Source organism: Ostrinia furnacalis, unplaced genomic scaffold (assembly GCF_004193835.3).
Source record: "Ostrinia furnacalis isolate ACB-3 unplaced genomic scaffold, ASM419383v2 OfSCF0802, whole genome shotgun sequence".
Classification (NCBI taxonomy): Eukaryota; Metazoa; Arthropoda; class Insecta; order Lepidoptera; family Crambidae; genus Ostrinia; species Ostrinia furnacalis.
In genome coordinates this window covers 980,887-1,008,103 of record NW_021131041.1, presented here as the reverse complement: position 1 = coordinate 1,008,103, position 27,217 = coordinate 980,887, and the positions used below count along the sequence as shown (strand labels likewise).

The 27,217-nt window shown below is 36.0% G+C and overlaps 1 protein-coding gene across 1 annotated transcript in view; it reads right to left on the bottom strand.

The window, feature by feature from the left end:
* fry (microtubule binding protein furry) overlaps positions 1 to 27,217 on the bottom strand; it is a 208,825-nt gene that overhangs the window by 17,855 nt on the left and 163,753 nt on the right. The window contains exons 28-29 of the mRNA XM_028300851.1: positions 24,610 to 24,732; positions 4,412 to 4,545 (exon numbers count right to left, since the gene is read on the bottom strand). Of these exons, the coding sequence (XP_028156652.1) occupies positions 4,412 to 4,545; positions 24,610 to 24,732 (257 nt within the window). The remainder of the gene's footprint in view (positions 1 to 4,411; positions 4,546 to 24,609; positions 24,733 to 27,217) is intronic.

Genomic DNA, 27,217 nt, shown 5'->3' with positions numbered 1-27,217 from the left:
AATCTAAACCGCTTAAGTTAGACGCTTGAAATTTGGCGTCCAGGTACCTTAGTAAATTTAAAGCTTAGTTACAACAGGATATTGCGAAATTCCCACGGGAACGGGAGTTAGCGGGAAAAAAACATTTGTATGAAAAAATCTAAACCGCGTAAGATGGATGAAGGGGGCAAAACGGGATCCACGCGTACGAAGTCGCGGGCGGCCGCTAGTTAAACATAAAACTCTAAAAAGGTTATATATTTTTAAATATAAGCACACATATGTACGGGCCGCTCAGGCCCCCACGTCAGTGTTTACGTGAAATTAAATCCACCTCAGTAGCTAAAGGTTAAACGTTTCGATAATTATAAAATAAAGATAGAATTAATGAATTATTAAAATGGAAAAATATTGTTAAAATGGCATGCTAATTATTGTCAAGTGTTGAAATGACAGGTTAAATATCAAGTGGTAAGCAGTTAGGTCCTACTAATTTATTATTCAGGTCAACATTAATAAATGATAACCTAAAAATCCTTAAATGTCAAGAAATTTTCAAAATAAATATAAATAAATCGAAGTTATCAAGAAAAATACAAAACGAATAAATTGTGTAGCTGTGAACAATGACATTCGGGACTATTCCAAATTGCGGAGCTTGTAGTTATCAATGTTCACAAAAAGTTACATTAATGGAATAGAAGTTTGCTCTGCAGACAATAAGCACACACACACTTTACAAATATACTTGGCAGTGTCTGAAAGCCACATGTACTGTACCATCGTCATTCATAAATTAAAGTAAACGAGCAACCCCAGTTCCCATGAAACTCAATTAGTTTGGAAACTACTAGTAATCTTGAGTTGTTTGAATAAATTATTATTCCATCTATTTATAATAACCCCGCTAGTACACCTTACACGCGCAGTTAAGTGTGAGTAGATAAATGAAGGAACAGCGGTGATTATTTGGGAAAATGGAAGCCTTATTCTCAAAATCTATACTAATATTATAAATGCGAAAGTAACTCTGTCTGTCTGTCACGCTTTCACGCCTAAACCACTGAAGCGATTTTGATGAAATTTCGCATAGATATAGTTTGAGTCCCGGGGAAGGACATTGAGATAGTTTTTATCCCGGTTTTTGAAACAGGGACGCGCGCGATAAGGTTTTTCTGTGACAGACAAAATTACACGCGTACGATGCCGCGGGCGGAACGCTAGTATCATTATCATTATTATAGAGTGTGCTCAGTTTATCCCTCTGCTCTATTAAACTGCGGGACTTGTTGCTCGCAGCTCAAGTGCTCAGTTCCGGGCGAGCGCCGCCGAAAGCACGTAACGAGCTGCGAGCTTCACGCCAACACGCAGCTTTCACGCTACTTACACGCTATTATTTTTGCACTCACGCCTCTTAACTAGCCTTAACACGCAACTCTTACTATAAAAATATTTTTTTACTGTACTGAATTGTTTTCTTTAAAATTTATTGTTAATGCATGAGGCACAGTGTTGTTTTTAGAAGAGGAGTGAATCATTATTATTTAATAAGTAAAAGAACAAACATCTTAAGGCTATTTTTTATCTGTAATTACGCATGGGAAATGTTATAACCCTATATTTAATAGTTTTCTTGGACGAAACTATTTAAAGACATTCGGACAACTCAACAGGAAACAACTCGTTTATAATGAAAAATAAATATTAATGGACAGGAACAAATAGCATTTCAATGAGAAAGGTTGTATTTTCCTATTAATACACGTCATTAGTTTGGTTTTATCTACTTCAATATTCTAAAAATAGTCTAAGGTAATGGCGTAGAGGGCGATCCAAAATAGACATAATTCTCATTAGTTTCTGCATGTAGGAGTATTTTCTAAGTAGGTAGTAAATAAAGCTCATAATGTTTGTTTTTGTAACAATAAAGCGTTTCTATAAATATTTTAGAATGTAGAATATCCCAACTATCATATTATAAATGCGAAAGTAACTCTGTCTGTCTGTCTGTCTGTCTGTCTGTCTGTTACGCTTTCCTGCTTAAACCTCGCAACCGATTTTGATGAAATTTGGCATAGAGATAGTTTGAGTCCCGGGAAAGAACATAGGATAGTTTTTATCCCGGTTTTTGAAACAGGGACGCGCGCGATAAAGTTTTTCTGTGACAGACAAAATTCCACGCGGGCGAAGCCGCGGGCGGAAAGCTAGTCAAATATATAAAAAAAAATTTGTAATGTGGGGAGTCAGGTTTACAACACCAATCGCTGTGTCTCCAATCGAAGTAAAACTTCACGCCTCGCCAAGGTCAGCCTTTGATGTCCTGGCTGAAAGGCGGCATTGTTTCGGAAAGCGTAAAGCGTTCCATTGCTATCGAAATTTATCGTCCACCATTCCTCACCTGTTATCGCGCGCTCCGTATCGAGTGAACCTTTATTTGTACAGCCGAGTGTTAATGAGAAGCGAGACGCACTCATTACTTAATTGGAACGTTAAAATCTTCAAAAGCTCCGAAGGTTAATGAAAAGGTTATTTGATCAATTACCAAAAAATCTGTGAGCTTGTTATGTAAAATTCTGAATGCTCTAGTTAATAACTATAGTCTTTTTCACGTAAGATGATCCGTATGACACTTCAAGGTTATCCATATTACGCATACTACATATGCAGAATATTTTTGAAAAAATATTTGTATTTTATTAGCAATATAATAAAAATAAATTTACTACTTGTCTTGAAATATATAGTAAAATCTGAGTCTATTGATTATATTTTAATTTAATACGATGTAAAAATATTTTTTATTTCATGTACGCAATGTGTGAAACGGAATAGATTTAGTGCTGGGGTATTTCTTGTATAATAAAATCGATTATTTCCGTAGTTCATTAATCGATTGCAGTGAATACTTAGTTATTAAAAACATCACAAAAATCAACTATATTTTTCGATTATTGACTTTAATAAACGCATTGAAAATAAATTAATAGTTTTTAATTTAAAGAAACTGAACCAGTACTTTTTAGGAATCGTTTTTTTGAACACGCACCATGAAATTTGAATATTATCAATAAAAAATTGTTACAATAATATTTGTAATAAAAAAAAAAATGTTTTTTGTTAAATAACACCCATACAAAATATTTCTCTAAAAGTAGGTTTTATTAACTCTTCGAAAAAAATCGATAGATAAATCGCTATGGTTTAGTTATGTGACATCTCTAAATCTTTCAAACTCGAAACGTCATACGGATCATCTTAGGTGAAAAAGACTATAGAGTAATGATAGATCATGCGTGATAAAGGTACTTCGTACTAATATTTGTGTTCTCATTACATTTAACGTCAATTGACGAAGGGGACTCATTTTGAGATGAAATAATTGGTAAACAAGATTTCTGAGGAACATAGAAAACATTTTTCGCTTATAAACTGGAGGGTTGAGGTGCAAATGTGATTTAATACGGAGTTTCTGCACTTTCTTTGAGCGACCTTTGCCAATGTCACGGCATGCGCCTCCATCGACTAGTCAATTTCCTTGCATCTTGAGTCGGAGGCACCGTAGACAATTTGTAGTTGTCGCAACTTTTTCAAGGACATGTTTGCAACAGGCGAAGGCGTTACACAAACAATTTGCCACATTGGAAATAAACCAGACGTCGGATATAACATCGAAATTCGTTTTCAGGTGTCGAGGCTGAGGCAATTCAAATTGGCTCTCTATTGGTTTTCGATTGGCAGACTTATGACGAGTAAAGTTGTATTCGAGAAAAGTGAAATTATTGGCATTCTCCACATAAACAACGATAGAAATTGTATTTCTATAAAAATAGGTGCGAAATTTTCCTCGGATTTTCATGAGGCAACTGATAAACAAACTTAATGCTACTAGTCATTCGAGTCAATATTCAGGATAACTCAATCTCGCACTGGCCTGGACAACTGTTGATGCGTGCGTAATTAATTAGTTGCGTGTCATGCACACTCGGCAAGTGGGGCTTGGTTAACGGTGTTATTGTTTGTTCCCAAACAGTACTTACTGCTCATTTCAGAGTCATGCTGGGATGAAATCCGTATTTTTCTTTTACCAGATTCATAGCAATACTAGTCTGCTCAGCTCAGTTCTCAGGACTATCAACTTTCACTGTTTGGATTGCATTAGTGACTTTAGATCCTAATTATTCAGGAGTGATAGTGGTGCGAACGAGAGGTAGGGTCAATCCCGTAGTAGTTCCTCGCCGATTTAAAGAGTTTTTTCTGCGGCGGCGAGGTTCAAACTCGCGTTCCTCGGATCACGAGTCGGCCAGTCCGACCTCTTCACCATTAGGCTATCGTGGCTTAGGATAGAAGATGACGCTACACAGGAGTTGCAGTGATGGCAACGAGAGCTGATGGGATCGTAGCAGTTCCAAGTGGAGTAAAGGTCAAAGGTTACCTCGATGTAGGAGAGCGGGTTGGCGGGGGGCACGTTGGGGTCCACCAGCTCGATGTTGACGAGCCACGGCAGCAGGTACTGCAGCAGCAGCTGGCGCACCTCGGTGCGGGCCGTCTGGAAGCGCGCCGTTATTTCTGCAACAAACATAATAATAAATAAATATCCTTGGACATTTTACACTACGCTTCACTCGTAGTCCCAAACTAAGCAAAGCTTGTACTATGGGTACTAGGAGGTACTAGGCAACGGATATAAACATACTTAAATACTTTTTTTTGTAAATACATACATAGTAACACCCGTAGTAGTACATAGTAACATAATAGTAACACCCAGACACGTCACAGAAATTAAAATTCATAATTTCAATTTCTGCCCGGCCGGGAATCGAATCCGGGAACTCTCGGCATAGAGTCCGAATTACTACACCAAATGGCCGACATACTCATGTTACAGCATTCTTAAGGATACTAACCACTACAACTAATCGCTTCTACCTCTGGCCTATTCATCACCTTCCAGCAGGTGAGAGTCTGGTCAAGAAATTCCCCTTTGTGGATAACAAGGACTAATTTGATGTTTCTATGGGCTGTCAAAACGCGTCTCTCTCATAAATTATATGTCATGTAAAGGATGTCTTGACGTCATTACTTCGCGATTATTTATCATTTTCTTATTGATTTCAAAGCTACTAAAATCGAAGTTCATGTCTCGAATGAAGTATTTTTGTAAAGATCCTTTCGCGGAACGATCAGGTAACATAGTATATGAATTTGTACTACATAGAAATATTTTATTTTTGCGTAACAAATGCCCGCAAAGCAAATATTCGAGGTAAATACCGTAAGGGGACTCTGTGCATTCGTGCACAAAAATAAATGGCCGACGGCGGCGCGCGTTAAGTTACAGAAACATACCAGACAGAATATGGCGAGTAAAATCAAATTTTCCCTTTGATAACCTTTTGTTTTACATTGGAGGCATTTTGTCTGCACTGTGCTTGCTTAGTTGGTAGATTTTTTATTTGTTTTTAATTATGTATGATGCACTGGTACCAGAGAGGAACATGAAGGGACGTTCCACGAACTATTACTTTAACTTTACACTTTACTTATAAGAAGAATTCTTGTACTTACTTGAAAGTTCAATAAAATATATTATTATTATTATAAACTATAATAGAATCCGTATGATGGTATAATGTTTACAGTCTTCCTTAATATAAATAAGAAAAAATGGATGACATTAATTGCCTGAAAAAATAAATATTATGAATTCTAATTATACATATTAAATAAACCAACACAACAGTATAAATACAGGTGGCCACAATAGTACTTAATAATAACAGTAACTAACATTCATTCAAAATCATTTCAAACTTTATCAATACAATTTTGGTTGTTCTATGAAATTCATATTAGTGGCTAGAATACACATAGGTACGGAATTATAACTATTAAATACTACTAGTTTCAATTATTATGTAGTACACTGCAGCTAATAATATTATTGGACAGGAGCGAATAATAAGTATTATGTTCTGTCAACCTTTAGCCATGTGACATGAAATAAAATAATTTGAATTTGAGCGGCAGTGGTCTCTTATTAGCTTCATTTCTCTTCAGTAAAACCTACTATTACTTAAAACCTACTAATTACTTTTGTATTTGTTACATACAACATTTTATTTTCATCTCGCACCCGATCCGGGGCAATTTTTAGCGAGGGTTAAACCAAACTGCGTAGTAGTCTCTCCACCTCTCGGAGGGACGGGCGAGGGCAGTATTTGCAAAGGAATTACGCGTAACCCTGAAAGTCTTTCATAGATAAATGCGCAGATATTTTGATCATTATTGATTTAAAAATATTTATATTTTTGGAGCTTCGTAATAATACAAAGGTTTTATTACCTACCATTTATCCACAGCATCAAAGCCTATTTAGATTTTAAGAATATTTTTAAGATATCTAATACCCTTATGAGCTTAAATTTAAACGTACCCAAAGCTTCTTATTGCGTATTTAAGAAGTTTGTGTCAAAATTTCAATGAAATTATTATGTCGAGGCACAAATACTTAATAGCTGTTTTTAGGGTTCCGTAGCCAAATGGCACAAAACCGGCCAAGTGCGTGTCGGACTCACGCACAAAGGGTTCCGTACCATTGATATATGAAATTATTATTTTTTTAATTTAAGTTATTTCTATGAATGATTACGCGGTAATAAACGTAGGTAAGTAGGTCTTCAAAAATGATTTCGAGGTTTCTAAAATATTTTTTTTCTAAACCGAATAGGTTGCGTGACAGACGCTTCCAAAGTGGAAAAAAGTTGGTCCCCCCGGCCTCTAACTTCTAAAATAAGAAAATGAAAAATCTAAAAAAAAAACATATTATGATGTACATTACTATAAAAACTACCAACGAAAATTGTTTTGAACGAGGTCTAGTAAGTACTTTTTAATACCTCGTAAATCGTAAACCGTTTATTACCGCGTAATCTTTCATACAAATAACTTAAATAAAAAAAATTAATTTCATAAATCAATGGTTCGGAACCCTTTGTGCGTGAGTCCGACACGCACTTGGCCGGTTTTTTGTACGTAGATTACTGCAGTATGGTTGAAACGACTTGAGCTTACTGCAATATCGATTTTCAATCAATAGTTATTTGTAAAGGGCGAAAAATAAGTAGGTAATATATGAACTTAACCGTACCTAACAAAAGAAATTTAAAGTCAGAGTCAAAATTTCTTTATTTGTTTAGACTAATAAATAGTTCTTACAAATCGTCATTTTGCTCTTAAGGAGCCTCTACATGTCTCATAATCTTTTTACCCTACCAGCGCTTCGAGACCAACATTTGGCAAGTGCTGAGAAGAAGCGCCGCAACAAACTCAGTCACCACTGTCTGCCGGTTAATATAAATAAATAGATAGAAATAGCAGTAGTAGGTACATTCGATTCAGGAGCAGTTCACTGAATTTACCATGCATTCTTGTATAGTGTATAATGGGTATACAAAATTGCGTGGTATATTAAACAAGGTAGTGACGTGCTAATATCTAGACTTACAGATTACATACTTAAATACTAGTAGAAATGACTCGCATACATAAATTGGAATAACTTGGATTGACCAGTCCCCGAAAGCAGCGCCTGTTCACAGACATGACGAGTAAAAACCCTTGGATGTCGAAGGTATTCCACCGTTCACGATTTCAGGCGAGAGACGTCACACCAGTGAGTCAGTGCCAATGGACCTCGGCCAGAATGTTGCCAGCTTAATAATTAGTACGTAATAGTTTCGCGACACTAATTACTCAAATTCCGATTGCCTGTGCCCCTGTACACTTTTCATTCTAACAAGGGTAATATCACTTTTGTATTTATATGTTTTTACAAGCACTAAAATAGATATTGTTTTAATATCATCTTTGTAAATGACAAATTATATAAAACGAAAAATATCCCCATTTTGTTCAACCGCAATGATTTATCGCATACAGACTTTCTAACAACAATAAATGAATGTGGATTATACGTACACGCAATCTTGTTCCTCCCTTCCGCTACTACGTTTCAATATAGAAATAGTTGAGTCGCAATAAACTCCAGAGCTTTTTCATGTGAATATGATAAGAGCGTGCTTCTCGCGAAGACACGTATCTACTAACTGATCTATATACCTTTTTACCTACGCTCCTTTGTAATATTTTTCCCTAGATCTCGATTTAATGTTTCACTTAGCTTTGGGCAGACACAGATCAAGATATCTATTTACCTATCCCCTAAAGCTAAATTGCAGTTAATTACAGTGAGCAATTTAACATGATAAGACATATTGTGTTACGTACGTCAGGCTAATTAATACTACGGTAATTAGTAAGTGTGATCATGTTATCCAATTCAATCCGCCGATTCTGTCGGCTAAGATATCAGTGATTGCAGGCAGAATGTCAGGTCGGCGTGCGACGCACTGATGGACATTGCTATTGTCTTATTAATACAACCGATCACGGTTCACTGATAATAGCATCAAAGCATCTTCATCAAGATAATTACCATACTTAGCTCTAAATCTAAGTGAATATTGACTTGATGAATCTAAATAAAATATCTGATCATTTTGGGTAAGTGAATCCTTTGTGAAAGCGCTATTGATAGTTGAGTCAAAATGTTCACTGGAATCTATTTTCCAAAAGGATTAAATCGGAGATGTTTGTATCCTTGGTTTTCTACAAACATGGCAATCATCGAATGTTTTTTTATTAATAACAAAATGTGGCAATTTTACAGTATACCTATTAACACCTTTTAAAATCATCTCAAGTTTTTTTCATAGAAACTTTTAACGCCTTTGTTGTTAAGTTACAGCGTTATATTCAAATTTACGTATAAGTGAACGTCTATATTAAGTCACTCCTTCCCCTATCGCATCTCAGAAAGGGAGGAATTGTCCAACGTGTAAAGGTTCCTCCGACAAAATTATATTACGAACTTCCACATTCAGATTTGATGTGTGACCAAAAGGGATGAAATGAAGATTGAAATATTGTTGACACTTGCGCGGGTCTTCTGAACTATTTGTAGTCACAATCGGACATGAAAAGCGTTTGTCTCGGCCCCGTGCGTTCGAGTCCCGGGATTTGGAAACCATATCACAAACGAACACATAACAATACTCAATTACGCTATTGTTGGCACGTCCCATTCTTTCAGTGTGAACACTTTTGGGATTTCCACAAATGTTGTGGTATTGAATTGAAATGAAAATGAAAATGAAATTGGCTATTGAATATTTTTATAACTTTCAATTGTTTTTTTTTTATAAAATACTTTAAATATATCTGCAACATAATAGCACACGATTCTCAGAGTTCTTTCAATAACATCTATTTTTGTACTATCAAAATATATTGATACTGTTTACTACGATCACGAGAAAATAATAAAGTTTAGTGTAAATGGCCCAGAGACAAAGACATTGTTTCGATTAAACTTTAGCACTAGGGCTTTTACATCTACTCACTGGTTCGGAACGTGCCTTTTGGATGAAGATTACACGCACTGTCTACAGTATGAAGCTACCGTGTGTTGACCTTTAGGGCTTTGGAATATTTCGCTGCAGGATTTAAAGAAATAGCATCCAGCGTTGGAAGAACCTAATAAGCCTTAAAAGGTTTCGCAATTATTCAGTTACAGGCTGTTATTTGAAACTGACTTTAAACCGACTACTTTCACTGTAATTATATTTCATTATAGTTCAATTCAACTGAAATCTTAATATATCCAACGGATATCAGGTTTTAAGTAATGCTTTGTATTTGAAGCTAAAAATAAAGGCAGACGCTCCCGTTGGCTATTTGATCCAATAACAAAGCGAGACCTCGAAAGGCCCAGTTACTCGATGACAGATTCTGCTGAGTTGTGAGAAAGCTACGACCCTCGCTACGGAGCAAAGGCAAATAGTAAGACAATATTTTTAAAGCTTCGTGTGATGCGGACTATTAAATAAATAGAACCTAGAAATATAAATAGACAAAGTCAAAGTATCCTTTGCTAGTCAAACTTTTTAGTTAAGTATTAAGAATTCTGACTTTATGTGAATACTTACCTACACTGTGTAAATCATTCATAAGCATACCTAATGCACGGATCCGAGCGTTTGATGTTCAATTTAATAGGTAATTCTCAGAGGCACTAAATAGAATAAAGCCTTTGAAGGTACAAAGTCCCCTGCGAGCGCCAAACAGCGGCATTACCGTGCCGTGCCTCTAATGAGCGTTTGCTTGGAACTTGAGCATTTGCTGCATTGACACACGTTCGATTGTGCGAGCGCTAAGAAGAGCCCCGAGCTTATTAGTTTGGAACGCGCCCGAAGTGGCGGCAAAGGAACATGTTAGGGCTAAGAGGTGGAAATCTGAGCACGACGATATTTTCTCTTTTTCGAGACCCGTAGGAGACAGGTTTCAGCCAAATAAAAAAAAATAAGACAACCTTTTAGTCAAAGGTGGATGAAAATAATCTGGGGAAAAGAAAATCAACTCTAGCTAATGGAATATTTTAACGAACGATGTGATCATAATTATTTATAATTACAAACACATTATACTAGGTAAACATTTTACGAAATCAAAAAACGAAGAGCGGAAGTAATAAATCCGATTCGAATTGGAATTATCAGTCTATTCAATAAAGAGATTTATCGTCGGCTCATAATTTTCCGTAAACATTTGCCTATCCCGAGTTTGAGCCGAATATCGGTTTACCGAAAGATCGGGCGGATTGATGATTGGTACGGCACCCGCGGCACGGCGGCGGCACGGCGGCGGCACGGCGGCGGCACGTTAGCGCGCGCTAACCGAGTTAGCTGGATCTAGTTTCGTAAATCGTGCACAGATGCGGCCGTGCATCATCAGGATATAGGTATATTAGTTACAAGCCGATAAAAACACCCTATTTGTTAAGTTAATTTGGTAAATAATAATAATAATAATAAATCTTTATTTGCCAGTAAACATGGTATACAAAGATGGAATATTCATAATGTTTCAGACATGTTTAGCCAGAGAATTAAGCATGCAAATTATAGTAAAGAAAACTCAAAACACTTTTTACCAACTACAAAAATACAGCGAGGTAAGGTATTTATATTTCGGTAATTAGCGAATAGAATAATAATAATAAATCGACTGTTTACTTAAACCCTTACTTTTTGGAAACTTAGGTCTTCTACGAAATTCTTGTTTACAGTCTATTTACTCGTACACCATATTATTGACTAAATATTCGATACCAAATTAATTTGTTATCTGCCTGATAAGGAAAATACGACTTCTAATCAAAAGGTAGTTGATCCTATTGGTATTACTTGGTTGGTAACTTTTCCGGGAACTAAAATGGTCTAATGAAATTACCAAAAAGATACAAACACGTTCAGGTTATCTATACCTACTAATATTATAAATGCGAAAGTAACTCTGTCTGTCTGTCTCGATTTCACGCCTAATTAAGCCACTGAACCGATATTGATGAAATTTGGCATAGAGATAGTTTGAGTCCCGGGAAAGGACATAGGATAGTTTTTATCCCGGTTTTTGAAACAGGGATGTGCGCGATAAAGTTTTTCTGTGACAGACAAAATTCCACGCGGGCGAAGCCGCGGGCGGAAAGCTAGTATACATATAAATTAAAGTAGTTTAGATGATAAAAAATTAAAATTATTAAAGTATAGTCTGATAAGCAGCAAATTCCGATTCAAATGTAACAAACTTGAAATTCGGGCGGCTCATGAAACAGTCGTTCGTAAACCAATCGGACAACAACTGCCGATTGTCGGCTGACGCCATCAATCATGGCGGAGCAAGACGGATCGCCGCCGACTAAGATATTACCATCGAACTTAACTTTCCATCAAAATGTCTAGTTATCGAAAACCTATTTTATAAAGCCTACTCCCATCAGAACCAATCCATTAGTGCGAAGAAAAATATTAACCTACCTACTAACATCATCATAATTCAACAACTAAACATTAACATAGTGCTTTGATATACAACTTAAATAAGTAAGAGACAATAAATGCAGAAGAGACAACAAGCACAAATTATAATCACACATTCCAGATATTCTGTTACAGAGCTGATACCGTTTACAATATCAATAAGATCCTGAATAGTTTTAAATTAGGTAGGATAAATACGTAACTATTGGGTAAACTAAACGATTTCTTCATTACGTATATTCATACAAACAATAATTCCGTGCGCACCACTTCAAGAGCAAATTTCAGTAGAAGCAAATTTCCAACCAATCTTACAAACATTTACCTGAGCGCCACTTTAATTTTCTATGTCGTACTCGTAAGAAACACAACAGATGAATATATCGACCGTCTGTATTTACCGTTCTTAAGTTTGTATTTGTTGTCAGTTCTGACTGGAGTGCAGTAAAGACTGTCTACATTTTAGGCTATAGCAGACTCTATTCTATAATCTTGAAAGTATTCTAAGACAATCGCGGGCGTTGCGACCTCGCGGAGGCGTTGTATTTTCAAACCGGGATCCAGTTCATCGCGGCCCCGGTACACTGCTTGAGTCACCTTGAGCCCTCGTGACAAATTATTAATACCACCTGGAGGGAAAGTACTCTTAATATTGTAAATAGAATTTTTTTTCTCAAAGAAAACATTCCTTTATTTTTTTAAAGAAATAGAATTGCATTCAAAGATTTCCAAAAATTTGCTTGCCACACCCGGGAATCTAACCAAATAAAATCTGTTAAAAATTACACCCTGTATTTTTATTATATAGATTGTTAGAGTTAAGTATAAGGATGAAATCTCTCTAACAAACTTGATAAATCAAATGAAAAGAAAACCATGAAATCTTAAATTATTTTAATTATGGACAGAAAATTGTATGGTATGGTAGTGAATTTTCGAAAATCTTTGAATGCAGTTCTCTTGCTTTTCAAAAATAAAGGAATGTTTACTTTCAGTAAAATTTTCTATCTACAATATTAAGAGTACTTTCCCTCCAGGTGGCATTACAAAATTCCACCCTGTATAAACTTCTCGGGATCTACAAGCGCTAGAACTTTCGCATACGTTTGAATACTTGTTTAGGACAACATTTATCCATATGAAAATTCACAAAAGTAATAATTGAAACGTGAAAACAATACCAAAACGAATGAAATATCCAAATGTAATAATTTGTGGCGGCCATGGACCTATAAAAAAAGGCGGACGGAACTCGCGCTAAAACAAAACTGTGACGCAAAATTTTGGCGTTTGTCTATTCGCCCATGACTATTAACAATGTCGTATGTGAAAAACAGCAACTTTACAGGAGAGCGTTTCAAAGTTCAAATTGCTTATATTTTTGTACTTATTTTAAGCAGGGTTATGAAAGTTTAGAGTATTACTATGAAAGTTATTTATGTTTAGGACAATATTATGAGTACCCGGTATTTAATGTGTAAATATGAGAAAAGTCACTTGTGACCTTTTTAACGGAGTAATACTAATGCTGATTTGTCATATCTACCAGAACCGACATTGTTGCTTGAACGAAATTGGTAATTACTTGTCGGAAATGCCACTTACGTCTTTGTTTAATTATTTATTTATGATTATACGTATGTCGTATGTAAAAATTACTGAAAAAAACACAAAAATCTATATAAATTATGTCCCAAAAAGTAGTGTCAAGCCTAAGCCCAGATGTAGAGCATCACTAGGGCTACCCAAATTACCGTGACTTTTGATAGTTTTCGAGTTATGATTTTTTTTACAACATACAGGATTTTAGTTTTCATTCGTGTTATGGATGTAAATACTTCTGAATTAGCTAGGCCTAGTAATTCATCTAATAATAATTAAAAAATCAGGCATGTAACTTGACCAAAAAAGTGCGTAAGCACAGAAATTTAAAACAATCATAACTCGAAGACTATCAAAAATCGCGGAACATACATGGGGGTGATTTGGATAGCCCTAGTGATGCTCTACTTTTGGGCTTCGGAGCTATTGAGTTAAACATTATGTCACGTATAATGTTTCCAAAGATCACACTCTGACTGTTGCAGACTGCTCATGACTGACTTCATCAGAAGAACACTCACAAAAAGGAGACGGAACTATTTTGAATTCGTGAAACTTAAGTTTAAAGTTGCCCTGCCTGTTGGAACTGCGACAAGTAATGGTCGATATCTAATCATCGCCTAGATATACGCTCGCGTACATTCGGGAAGAATTTATAATTGACGCCCTTTGACTGACGTATCCCATCTTTTTTGCCATTCAGTAACNCGGGAAATAAGTGATTGGATTATTATTTTGCCTGTGAAATGTGATTCCTTAATTTTTGTTTGTTCGAACAGAACGGTTTTTACACAATTTCATCACACAAGACATGTCGTATTCGTGTTGTTTTTTCGCTGTTTAAATGTGTCAACTGTGTGAAGTTTGCACTCGAAGTGGTGTATCAGGGTGTGAATGTGTGCGTGCCGGCCTGTACGTACAGGCAAGCTGGTGTATCCTAATGTCACAGTATTTTGTTGATGAGAATCCGTCCGACTTTTTTTATAGGTCCATGGTGGCGGCCAAAATAAAATGAACCTTATTCAGTATAATGAAACCGATGCCTGAGTAGATAATATTGGTTTTCAGTGGTGGATACTCGTATCTCAATTACAGTACGCTACGATTGATTTGCACGGAGTGAATCTATAGGTTCACTGCCGGTGATTATGGACGTAATTTGGAATTGGGTATGTTTCTGAAAAATTGCCAGCTATTAATGAGTAGTCATGTACTATAATAAAATATTCGCAGGGGGGATGCAGGCAGCCTTCCCGTAGAGCGACTCCTTTGCTCGGGCCCTCCCTGTGAGTAGCGGCAGAAGCCGTGAAACGAACTACTGCACCACGATGACAAACCGAAGTTTAACCACTCCTCTTGTGGCGGAGTTTTGGGCTGACACTGTGTAGGTTTGTTGTCGACACGAAAAGAAGAAGATAAAATATTCGCACTTATTATGTAACCTATGTACAGTCGCGGAATGAAAAGGTTCGTCACCTTAGTGTCGGTTTTCGCTTGCACTAGGTACTGTAAGAGTCAAACCTGCCAACATAACAGTGCAAGAAACAGTGCTGCTAACATTTAAATAAATATAACGAATAAGGTTTTGCTTGTTTATTTTTCTATCCCATCAGTGCAATGCAATGATGACATTGACCAATTGACAATAAATTTTTTTCTTTAATAGAAATAATAACGGCAGGTTGAACCAACAAGAAGGTTTTACTTTATCAATCATAATAATCTTCTTGACAAGATAAATCGTTAAACAACTTTGATCTGAATAATTTTAGACTTTACTGACGAACAGCTAAAGATTATTTTCTCTAACTCGAGATTATTCTGTAACATAGTTTCAAAAGGTAATATGTGCTCGCGATTCGTCGAAGGAATCAATTTGAAAACTGACGAACCTTTTCATTCCGTGACTGTACCTAACCCACGACCACTACTGCTGAAAAATATATTTTGAGACTCACAAAAAGTGTCGAAGATGTTCCGGTAGAATATTGTCTATAGCCCGCCACTGAACTTATATTAAGCTCACGCCCGCGCTCGTGGCCGGCTCTACACGGAGGAATGCGTGCTCAGAGATTTGGCAAAGATTGGCTTTGTCAAAGTTCACCTCGAGCAGGATCGGATTTATTTCAATTGTTACTTTAAGAAAAGCTTGCGTTTGAGGAGTCTGTGCTAAACACACGTCTCCCTTGGTTTAAGCTTTACTTGGGACTGGAGTCCAGACTTTCTACTTGACCGGTGCCGGTGGTTGCATTAGTCGCTGAGTTTCAAATGCAACGGTTACTTTATCAATAAAGTATTTTTTACGCTGAACTTTTGGTTTCGGACTTTAACTTAATCGGTCCTTATCATCCAGCTGAAATATTGTGGCATACTTAAACCAATTATTTACCTATCGGAAATTTATAAAAGAGATATTTGCAGAAGTTGTGTTGTACTCATCACAATATATGCCTTCAGCGGTATACTAAACCATTTTTCAAGATGATATTTTTATGGTTAATGGGGGGATGTTTTCATTTAAAATTTAAGAGGTCTTGATTATTCAACTGAAAAGCATTTTTTTTTAAATCTTCTCCAGAAACCAATAAGACAGTTTTCACAAGTAGCCATTTATAAAAATACACGATTTACCAACTTATTTTATGATCTTTTGTAATTACAAACCATTGCGCAATAATGCATAATACAAGTATTTACAATTACGTAATATACAAACTTATACTACTTATTACGTATCATAAAAACAATAAAGATTAAAAAAAACAAAAGCTTTACAATATAACATTGTACTCAATTACTTTTTGCTAATTACAGCACTTTAGCGCATCGCAGTAGGTACACCAACCCTCCCTTGTTTGATACACAGTTACAGGCAAAGCGAGTGCGTAGCTAGTGCTTGCAGCGCTGCGTTGCCTGTCTCGCTAGTCGGTGCGTGCCCGCCAGCGAGTGCAGTCAAATATCCGCGTCGATGACCCGCGCGATGGCCCGCTACTTCCACGCGCGTTGAATGCAGTCGCAGTTGCAAATTAAAAAAATCGCATCGGATAGACAAAATTAAAAAAAAAATGAAATTAAAATATAATTACAATGTCTTAATTAGTTTTAATATACTGTGAATGAATTTATTGTCTTGGTGGGCAAGCTTTTTAACGAATTCGCGGCCGCGTCGTCATATGCACTTTGAACTTGCTGAGTAGTTTTTTCGGAACCATCGGTAAGCATATAAATTATGCTTAAATCAGAACATGAATCTCTATAATATTTTCTAGATTTTATTTTACCTATCAAAGAGGGGTTATTAAATATTTAAATCGCTTTCAGACGGCGCAAAAGTGGCGATGTTGGAAGTAAGCAAGCCTGCTCTCGAGTTTCAGCGGAAATAATACCTCAAAGTCCTGTGAGCTTACTCTGACACGGCAAGGTAAAGGATATTAATAATGTTAAGATAAGATACCTTTTTAGATACGTGAATTATTTTTCTAATAGAGTAATTCTTTTCAGATTAAGCAAATGGCGAAATATTGGAGCTCATATGACAATTTTGAGCTCCCGCGTCTACATTATTCCTGAAAACTAATTGCGTACCCGTTCCGCAAGGAATTTATTACAAGACTTGTTCTACGACTTTTTGTCCTGGAACCGTAAGGTTAGTCTATGAATCATGTGAAATCATTATTATTATCTAATTGTATTTTATGGGATTGTTTTTAATAGTTTAATTACTTTCAGAAGACTCAAAGGCAATGAGGTCGGGAGAGCGAGAGAAATATCTTCATATCTTCAAGTTCCCGTGTACTTAAAACTTACTGCGCACCTCCTTTGGACCCGTAAGGTAATGATAAAAAATATTATTATTCAGTGCATATCTTATAAAATACTTGAATTTATTTTTAAACAGACTATTTGGTTTCAGGTAATCGAAGACCGAGTAAAAATGTAATGAAGAACATTTTCCAGTCAATGCGACTACATTTCCTTTAATAATGAGGTAAGGATAGGAACCAAGATTAGATTAGAGCATAATTTATAATTTTCTGGAATTTCTTTTTAAATTCACTGGTTTCTTTCAGACGAGGCAAAGGCGGCAAGCAATCTAGCTCCGAGGCAGTATACAGCGCCCGCGCGGCGCCGGCGGCCCACGAACGCGCCGTTTCAGCAAAAAAGGTACGTAAGTACCTAATAATAAGCTTTTCCAGTAAAACTTGTCTTTGAACATGAATTAATCTGTAATATTCTTAATTTACAAACGGAAAATAAGAAGGCAAAGTAAGGCTGAAAATAGCTTACAGCAGAAATATTATTTTTATAACATTTTAGTGCCGAACGTGAAAGATTTAAAACTTTTACCGCGACAACCAGAATTGTTTAGTTTTAATTTTATTTTGATTTGGTCATCAATGGTTAAACTGTAAAAACTATTATATCGATGGTTAACTCATGCATCTGCGTGATGATATTATTAATTTTCTGATTGGAATGATTTAAGACGTGGTTGTGCCATAAGACTTTGCTTCGTACCACAAGATTCTGAGTTACGGGAAGTACTCCGTAGGTTTTGATTCCCTTGTGAGTGTCAAAAATTTGCAGAAATTTGCGGCATAAACGGCTGTATCTTTTGATTACGTTGGTTTAGAAGTTTGATTTTTTCACAAATCTTAGGGACGGTAGACCTGAGTATTTGGTAAAAATTTTAGCTTTATACGTCCACGTGTTCATGAGAAAAAGGGTCTTGACAGACGGACGGAAAATAAGGTGATCCTATAAAAGTTCCGTTTTTCCTTTTGAGGTACGGAACCCTAAAAATAACATTAATATAATACAAAAACAGTTAGTATGACAACACATGAAAATTATGTCTTATTGCATAATTTGTAAAAGATTTCCACTAATCACTATGTATATCGTTTGATATCTCACATTAATGGAAAAAGTAATTTGGTGCGTTAAGGAGTGATAAGACATGAATTAAGATAGTTCGGCGTTAATATTATATCGAAAGTTAGTGATAGAAAATTAGAAATCTACGTTGATTGTTATCAATATTTACAGCCTAATCTTCTTATCTTTAAAATACGTTTCGATAGTAATCACATGTTCTTTTGTCAAAAAAGCATTTATTGTTATTATTATTCTTGGTTCACACTTAAGTGTCTCAGCTCTAGGCTGGTGTCAAAGGAAAGCACTGGCCTAAGCCAAGTGCGATCCAGATAAAATGGATGCGTTTTATTATCATTATGTATTAATAATTTAATACCTAACAATAATTAAGTTACTATCCGCTTTGTTGAAATGTGCGATTGAAAACTAATTCGCATTTCGGTCCGAACTCATTGTAGTAAATCCGGAATCCTCTTTAAATCGTATTGATTAATTGGGAAAACATACAAAACTTTCAATAATTGTTGTGGAACAGTAAGAGCGCTTTAAAATAGGTAAATCTGCGGATCGGTAATGCTAATTACTTAATTTAATTTGCTAGTAAAGACTTTGAAGCTCTATCATTATTTAAGTGTGAAGTTGATGAAACGGCCAGCGATGCGTGTGCTTAGTAAGCAAAAAATACTGTAATTGTAAAATCAAAATATTATAATCAAATCATTAGTATTAATTAAAATATATACAGTGTGAGTCACGTTAAAGTGTACATATGAAAACAGATGAAACTAGACCTATTTTTATCGACAAAAAAGAAGTCAAAAAATTTTTGAGATTTTTTTAAAATTTTTTATAGATTTTTTTTTCTTCCAATTACTTATTGTAAAGAAAACGTAATAACTTTTAAACTAAGCGGTACATCCTGATAAAATAAAAACAGTAATAATGCAAAATAACAGGCGATACTAAAAAAATACATAAAATACACAAAAAAGGCCAACAAATAATAAAAAATGATACTTATTGAAAAAAATCTGCTTAAAAATTCGTGTTTTTTTGGTTATTTGATAAATATCTCCAAAAAATGCCCCTATAACCGGTGGTTTTTATTACTTTCTATTATTCTCTATCGTATTATCTTTGTAAAACCAAAAATTGCATGTCTCTATCCCTATCACAACATTTGCTATGATCGTTTGAACAAAGGCCTGCCACAACATTATTCTCCGCTGCAGGTATAGACAATTTTAATTTTAACTAAAATGCTTATTTTACTTCGAAATATTTTGTTTTTATTTGAAATCTAACTTGTCTTTATCAAAATTACAAATCTAGAGCCATTTTCAGTTTTGTTGTTAACGAAGCGTTGAATGGCGCGCCCGGAGAGGCTTAGTTCAAACGATCATTGCAAACGTTGTGATAGGGATAGAGACATGCGATTTTTGGTTTTACGAAGGTAATACGATAGAGAATAATACAAAGTAATAAAAACTACCGGTTATAGGGGCATTTTTTGGAGAAATTTATCAAATAACCAAAAAAACACGAATTTTTAAGAAGATTTTTTTCAATAAGTATCATTTTTTATTATTTGTTGGCCTTTTTGTGTATTTTATGTATTTTTTTAGTATCGCCTGTTATTTTGCATTATTACTGTTTTTATTTTATCAGGATGTACCGATTAGTTTAAAAGTTATTACGTTTTCTTTACAATAAGTAATTGGAAGAAAAAAAATTCTATAAAAAATTAAAAAAAAATCTCAAAAAATTTTTGACCTCTTTTTTGTCGATAAAAATAGGTCTAGTTTCATCTATTTTCATCGTTCGTTCGTTCGTTTCAGCCAAATGACGTCCACTGCTGCATCTATTTTCATATGTACACTTTAACGTGACTCACACTGTATTTTAATCAGCTTTTAAAAAGCGCTTTTAAACGCCCCAGGTATTATTTTAACCCTACTTAGTACCTGCATCGGGACAATAAATCCACCAGTGCGAAAAGATGCAGCGCAAGAAACATGTCACCTTTGTCAGAATCTTTTCAAGGATTTACAATAGCATTTTTAATTTTCAATATTGATGCCAGCTATCTTGAGAGAGTAAAGTGCATTTTGTGCAGAAATATTTCGAAGTGTCTCAAATATGAGATAAAAGACACAAAGGTGCAACTCGGAGACTGTTTTAAGCTGTAGGAAAACGAATGCAGCCAGCATTCCTGAACGAGTTGTTGCTTTGCATTTGTTGTTTCGCGTCGAAACATTCGCTTCTACCGAAACACTTTGCAGCGATGTCTCAAAGGATCAAAGTGGGAGGTGTGTGTCAAAGGATTACAGCCATACAGCCGCCATTGTTTGACTCGGACATTAAATAGTTAAGCTGCGTGGATTTTAACAAGTTCAAATGAATATTATAAAAATACTTCAATATTACCTTGAAAGATAAATAAAAATTAAGTACATCGCGCTCATACAGCTTCACAAATTCAATCTATTTAAAGTTTTAGATTGGATATTTAATATTTAAACTTACCATAAATTAAAGAAACCATTTAACATAATATTGCAACATCTATAAAAGGAATAAGCTATCTCGTTAAGGCCGAAACCTTACTAGTAAAAGAAAAATATTTAAGAATTCTTTTTAGAGAAAAAAGGGTCTTATACGAAAAGTTTGATATTTCATTAGGATCTAGACAGAGCGTTTCTAATCAACGTACCACTTTCGGGCGGCGGTTAGTAGAAAAATGATTCCGCTCCCCATGGAAGGTAATGAGAAGGCATCGGCTCGGAATCACCTTGAAAACTCTTTGATTGCTTTTTGACGAACCTCGGACAAGGTTGCTGTAGACACATCAGTCATTTTCCTCTCTCTTTTGTCTTGTCATCAATTAAAAAGTTGTTCGCGACTACAGTGGCGTCCTCTGACGTCAATCGGCGAAGCAAACTTGTTTTCAATAACTTTGAGAAAATTAAAAATTCGAAGCGACGTAAAACTTAATTTCAAACGGCTTCCTCTCCTTCATCGCAACTTGTCCTTTGAACTAAGGCAAAGTATGGGTTGCGTTCTACGCGCGCCATCTAATAATCTAGGTTAAAAGAAGTCATGTAAGAAACAGAAAAGTTCCAACTTTAAACTAACGAGAAACTTTAATGAACGGCCTTTAAAAGTTTGACAACATGGACTTCACCCATTTCACGTACGTCGTGCTAGGAGCAGTCAGGCTAGAACTTTTACAATTTACACCATTCCTAAATTAAGTCATTTTAAAATATTTAAAAAAGTTAGTGTGTATTATTAGGCCATTGCACACCGCCATGTTTTTTTTTTTAATTTTTATTATGGCTCGCGCGGCTTGAACCGCCATGTTTAGCAATTGACACTTCATGTCACACATTTACTGGGGGGTAAGAAGTTCGCAGGGCCAGCTGGTACATTATAAAGAGTGTCAAGAAATGAAGAGTTTGGCGTTCTGTTTTATCGAAAAAGTTTGAGATATCAATAAACGTTAGCTCTTCGATTAATAATCTTGATAATCTAATTTGATTGAATACTGAAGTGCGACTTAATGATTATCTTAATTTTATATCTCGCATCTCAAAGAATCTCGGCCTTTGACTAATTAATAAAGTAACCCATTAATTATTATACGAATAAATAACAAGCGCACCTAATAGATTCTTGGAATAGCAAAACATTGAAATGTAGACTTTAACAAGTTAATAAATACATAACTTAATCTTTTGTGAGGAAGCGCCCACTCACGCCTACCCTTTTAAATTTAATTTATATAGACATTATTTGGATGTGTTTCTAAATAGGCTTTGGTTGATAGTTACTCGTAGTCGTAAGTCGTAGCTAAATACCGTAGCATAAGCCCGTAGCTGTGTAGCAGCCTTACAACCGTAGCAGTTTCGTAGTCGTATCGGCCGTAGAAAAATGTTGCTCCAAATTCTTGCAAAAGTTACAGTTGACGTAGAAAGTACACGTGAAAAAAAGCCCTAGATTTTTCTTATTTCCAACCTTGAATTGACTAACATTTCTCTAGGCATTGCCGCGATCACGCGGATGAAGCCTTGCATTCAAACTCAAAGTTCCAAAGTAAATCAATTCAATACTGTTGGTCAACTTTTCAGGCTTTTTAAGGCTCCCTAAGAAGAAAGGGTAACGAAATACAGAGTATTGTTGCGCAATCAGCGCAGTTTCTTCGGTTTAGAATTTCGCCATTAGCACGCCCTTTTTACATTGGGGGCCGTATAATTGTTTAAAAGCATCCTGGTCTAATGAGGATTCATATCAGCGGGGATCACGAGGGTCAGCGCTGACAGCGAACCAACAAAGCGCACTTGCAACATCCGAGATTGTAATGCGACGCAAGGCCTAGGGCTCCTGGCGCGGCCCGCGGTCTTATTGTAAGCCGCAGCTGCGCGATGCTCACCGTTACGCGCAGTGCTTTAAAATAGTTTCCCTCTTCTAATTAACTAATTGTGTACCTCCAAACAGGGAGAGCTTTGTTAGTTTGATAGAATGAAATATGTCGGACGAAGCCATAATCCCCGATCGCACGTGATGCTTCCCGCGCCGATCACATGGTTATTATATTTTGTGAGTAGTTACATAACGGGGTCAAATTGTGTCGTTTTTAATATCGAGGGCCGGCGGGGACTGCACCGGGTAATTGAAACAGGTTTCATTGGAAGCTAAAGACGGGGAGGGGAAGGGGTCATTATTACAACTGAAGTAATATTTAGAGAAAATACAATAATGCTATATGCTTACTCTTCAGATCGGAATTAAAAATGCTTTTAGGGTTGGTTTGGTCATCTTTCAAGTTGTATGTATGATTTTCCAACAATGGGATGAAGACAAAATATTATGTAACAGAACACATTCTATCATATTTGAAGCTACATTACGGTTGTTAGTGCCAATGCGTGAGTAGGGTTGAGCAATAATTTTATTAAGGCACGAGCGCGGAGTTTTCAGTGGCGGCGGCCGAGTGGCGTGGTGTCCAAGCACGCCTGGACGGGGAGGGGTTTAGCAGAGGGGGTGGTAGATTCGCGAATTCGCGCCTACCCGCTGGGGCGCATACTGCGGAAATACATTTCACTAAATACGAACCTATACAGTGTCCTGAAGGGGTGAGGTGGGCTGCATGTACCTATGTAAATACAAATGATGTCTCCGTGCAGCGGTTTATTCGATTCGAACTAGCGGTTTATAGTGGCACTTCACACAACATGGAAGTGTAGTATCAATACGCAATCATTTATTTATGGGTTCTGTATACTTGTAGTACGCAAACTATGAGAGAGGAGGACCAGCCTAGATTAGCTGAAAAAACTGTTTTAGAAATTGGAATTCCATTTGGATACTCGCTCGTGTAAACAATTCCGAGTATAATTAAAATTAAGGCTAAAATAATGCTTCGAAGATGAAGCAAAATAATAACAAATTGCTTGTCGATCGTCCCGTTGAATATAAAAACGTAATACCTACCTGCTGTTTACGTCAACTGTGGTCCCCACTGAAGACTACGGCTTGGCTCTCTTTAAAAGATTCTCACGCACCTAGCATGCTCCCTGCGTACTTGTAATATACTTGTAAGTGTGTCTTGATCAAGTGCACATTAAAAAATAGGTGAAACTAGATCTATTTTTATCGATCGGACTCAAATTTTAATTCCTTTGGTTATTTGATTTTCTACAATGCCCATATTACAGGTGCATGGTGCGCCCGGAGCGACTTAGTTCAAACGATCATAGCAAACGTTGTGATAGGGATACATGAGATTTTTTAATTTTACAAAGGAAATACAATAGAGAATAACAATAAGTAATAAAACCACCTGTAATAGGGGAAATTATTTGGAGAAATTTATCAAATAATAAAAAAAAACAAAAATTAAAATACAGATTTTTCTCAAAAATTACATTTTATTATTACGTTGCCATTTTCTGGGTATTTTATTAGTAGGTATCACCTGTTATTTAGCATTATTACTGTTTTTATTTCATCAAGATTAACAAAAGGATACCTCTTGGTTCAAAAGTTATATGTTTTCTTTACAATAAGTAATTGAAAGAAAAAAATCTATGAAAAATTCCATATATTTTTTGTAATTTTTTCCTTGGACAAAAATGGGTCTAGTTTCACCCATTTTCATATGTGCACTTTATCAAGACTCACACTGTATTAAGCTTTCCTCGTGGCTAACCTGAGAACATGGGCATGGTGAGCTCGGGATGCAGCTGTGACAGCTGGCGGGACAGGTACAGCTGCGAGCGGCAGTAGGTGGTGCACAGCAGAGCGTCCAGCGTGCCGCGCTCCTTCTCCGAACCTGCGGCAAACAGAAAAAACATTCAGTACCTCATTCTACTTCTCTACCTTCTTCCATTTGGGGTCGGCCCTCCTCCTGACACCAAGACAAGTCACACAAGTCTGTCTTGCTTCAAAACTCATTTTTAAGGTAAACGGCACGAACATTTAAATCTGACTCGACGAGACATGTCATTCGATTTAAGAGGTAATTGCCGACTGACGCACAGCTACCGAATGACCGTCGACATTCCTAAAAATGTTTACAGATATATTCTTAACCCAATTTTCTCCGAATCAATGCGGTGGTTTCATTAAAGCAATTATTAGGTAATACTTTGAACAGCGCGCACACAAAATCATATTCAATCAATTTTACCGTTTGCGCAGAACACGATTGAATAGATAAATTAAGTTGGTATTATTAAAGATATGTGCTGTATTATATTAATTAATACATAATTAATTATTGATATTGTTTCGATAAAGCAACGCCAACGTAAAAGGAAGCCAGGAATGTTATTATTAAAATTTAATTAAGTTTTTTTAATGTAAAATACACTTGAATAAATAAATAAAATAATCGAGCAGTTTCTGGTCATCGTCTATGATGGACGGATGGATGTTTTTACTCTCATGCAAAGACCCTTCAAATATGGCATCAGAACAAAAAAGAACCTGCAGGCACATTAAGGCGATTAGTGTCCTCAATCCGCGTGAAGTGGTCATTTTGTAAAGCCTACTCCTCTTTTACTGCTGGACAGAAATAGTTGAAAAAAATATATGTTATACAACAGTTCAAGGACTACATTTGACACGTTTGAATTTTTCCTATGTCTCTTTGTTGTGGATTAAAAAAATAAATACGGGACATCGATTTTTTACTTCAATTCCCTACTCCTCCCAAACGGCTATGTTAATTTTAAAGATTTTTGCACGAATAGATTAAGAATTCTTTAATCTTTAAATGACACGTTGCGTTTTTCAATCGAACATTACTTTCATTCATAAATTTTACTTTTGATAAATTCCGAACGTTTTGCTGTTGAGGGGGCCTTCGCGGGGTGCGGGCGGCAGTCGGCCGCTGGCCTTCAGACGGGGAGGTTGTGTCACTCGCTGCAAACTGACATTAGCGATCAAAATGAATTTTTTCTTTGGCTGAGTTGCACCACCTGACGTGACCTAACTTTGACCGTAGCTTTGGCGATAACCGGTGTTTTTGTGTATGGAGTTTGACAGATATTTGACTTTTGTCAAATTTAAAATAAGATGGTACAACCCAGCCTTTGTTTGACAATATATTTTATGTCAGAGTTGTTCATAGAGTACGTTCAGTCAGACGATACGATTGAATTAAGGCATGCTTGGACGCTATTATCTAATTGTGGTTACGTTTCGGTCCACGATCGCCACTTAATAGATTTCAACAATAAAAAGTATCACCTTTAAATTTTTTTTTTAATTAAATAAAAATGCAAGCGTTAATTTTTTTATATAATAAAACGAGATTTATATATAATACTAACTAAAAATAAACTGTTCTATGTTAAGTTGATTGAGTATATGTATAAAATACAATACATAACCAAATGATGCTGCGTGTAATGTATAAAAAACGTAAAGTCATCATTTGTGTAAATGAAAACATACTTTTTTTTGGTAAATGTTGCCATTATGTAAACATTTGAGAGCTGCTTAGCTGATCACGGCTTCAAATCCGTTGAGTAGCGTTTGAGAATACCATTTAAAATTGAAGGATACTTAAATTTAGGAGCCCGTCAGCTGAGTGACAGATTTGAGTAGTGTTTCAGTATTCGGCCGTAACTAATTCAGCTTGCAAAATTCCACCCGAACAAACATAGTTTACACACAACATACATTTTAAGCTAAATAAAATAAAATAAAAAATATTATCCTATACAAAATGTTCATGGATTTGTAATTTTTGTTAAATATATAATAATACCTTACTATACGGTGCGCTAGTTTAGAACATTTCGGGCGATCACTTGCGCCTGGGTTGAATGACATCGACATCAAGGTTCATCAATTCAAGTTTAAAATAATAGGCAGTAATGTATGAAGAAAGAGCTTCTATTCTGTACCTACCTATGCCCGTGTATTTTTGATCGGTGTCAAATCGGAGTTTTCGTGCGGGGTGCGCGGGTGTTGTGCGAAGCGTGAAGGTCAAACGCTCAAGGTCATTGAGGACTCTAATCGCCTTAATCAAGAGGGGTGCACCGTGCCTGTTTACTTTTTCTGAAAACAGAATGTCCTTTTGCCTTTTCATAACTGCGTATCTAGCACATGGTCAAAGGAAGACTCAACGAGGGGTCACTACGCACATAAAGATCGTATAATTTGTCTTTCTTTACTTATGGTGCCCAGCATTTATTGAAATAAAAAAATATATCGTATCAGGTCTTAAGGTTAGCTATTTTTCAGGACAACGAAAGCAATATCGCCAATACTTATTCATGCTTCAAATCGCTGACTGTAAAATAAAT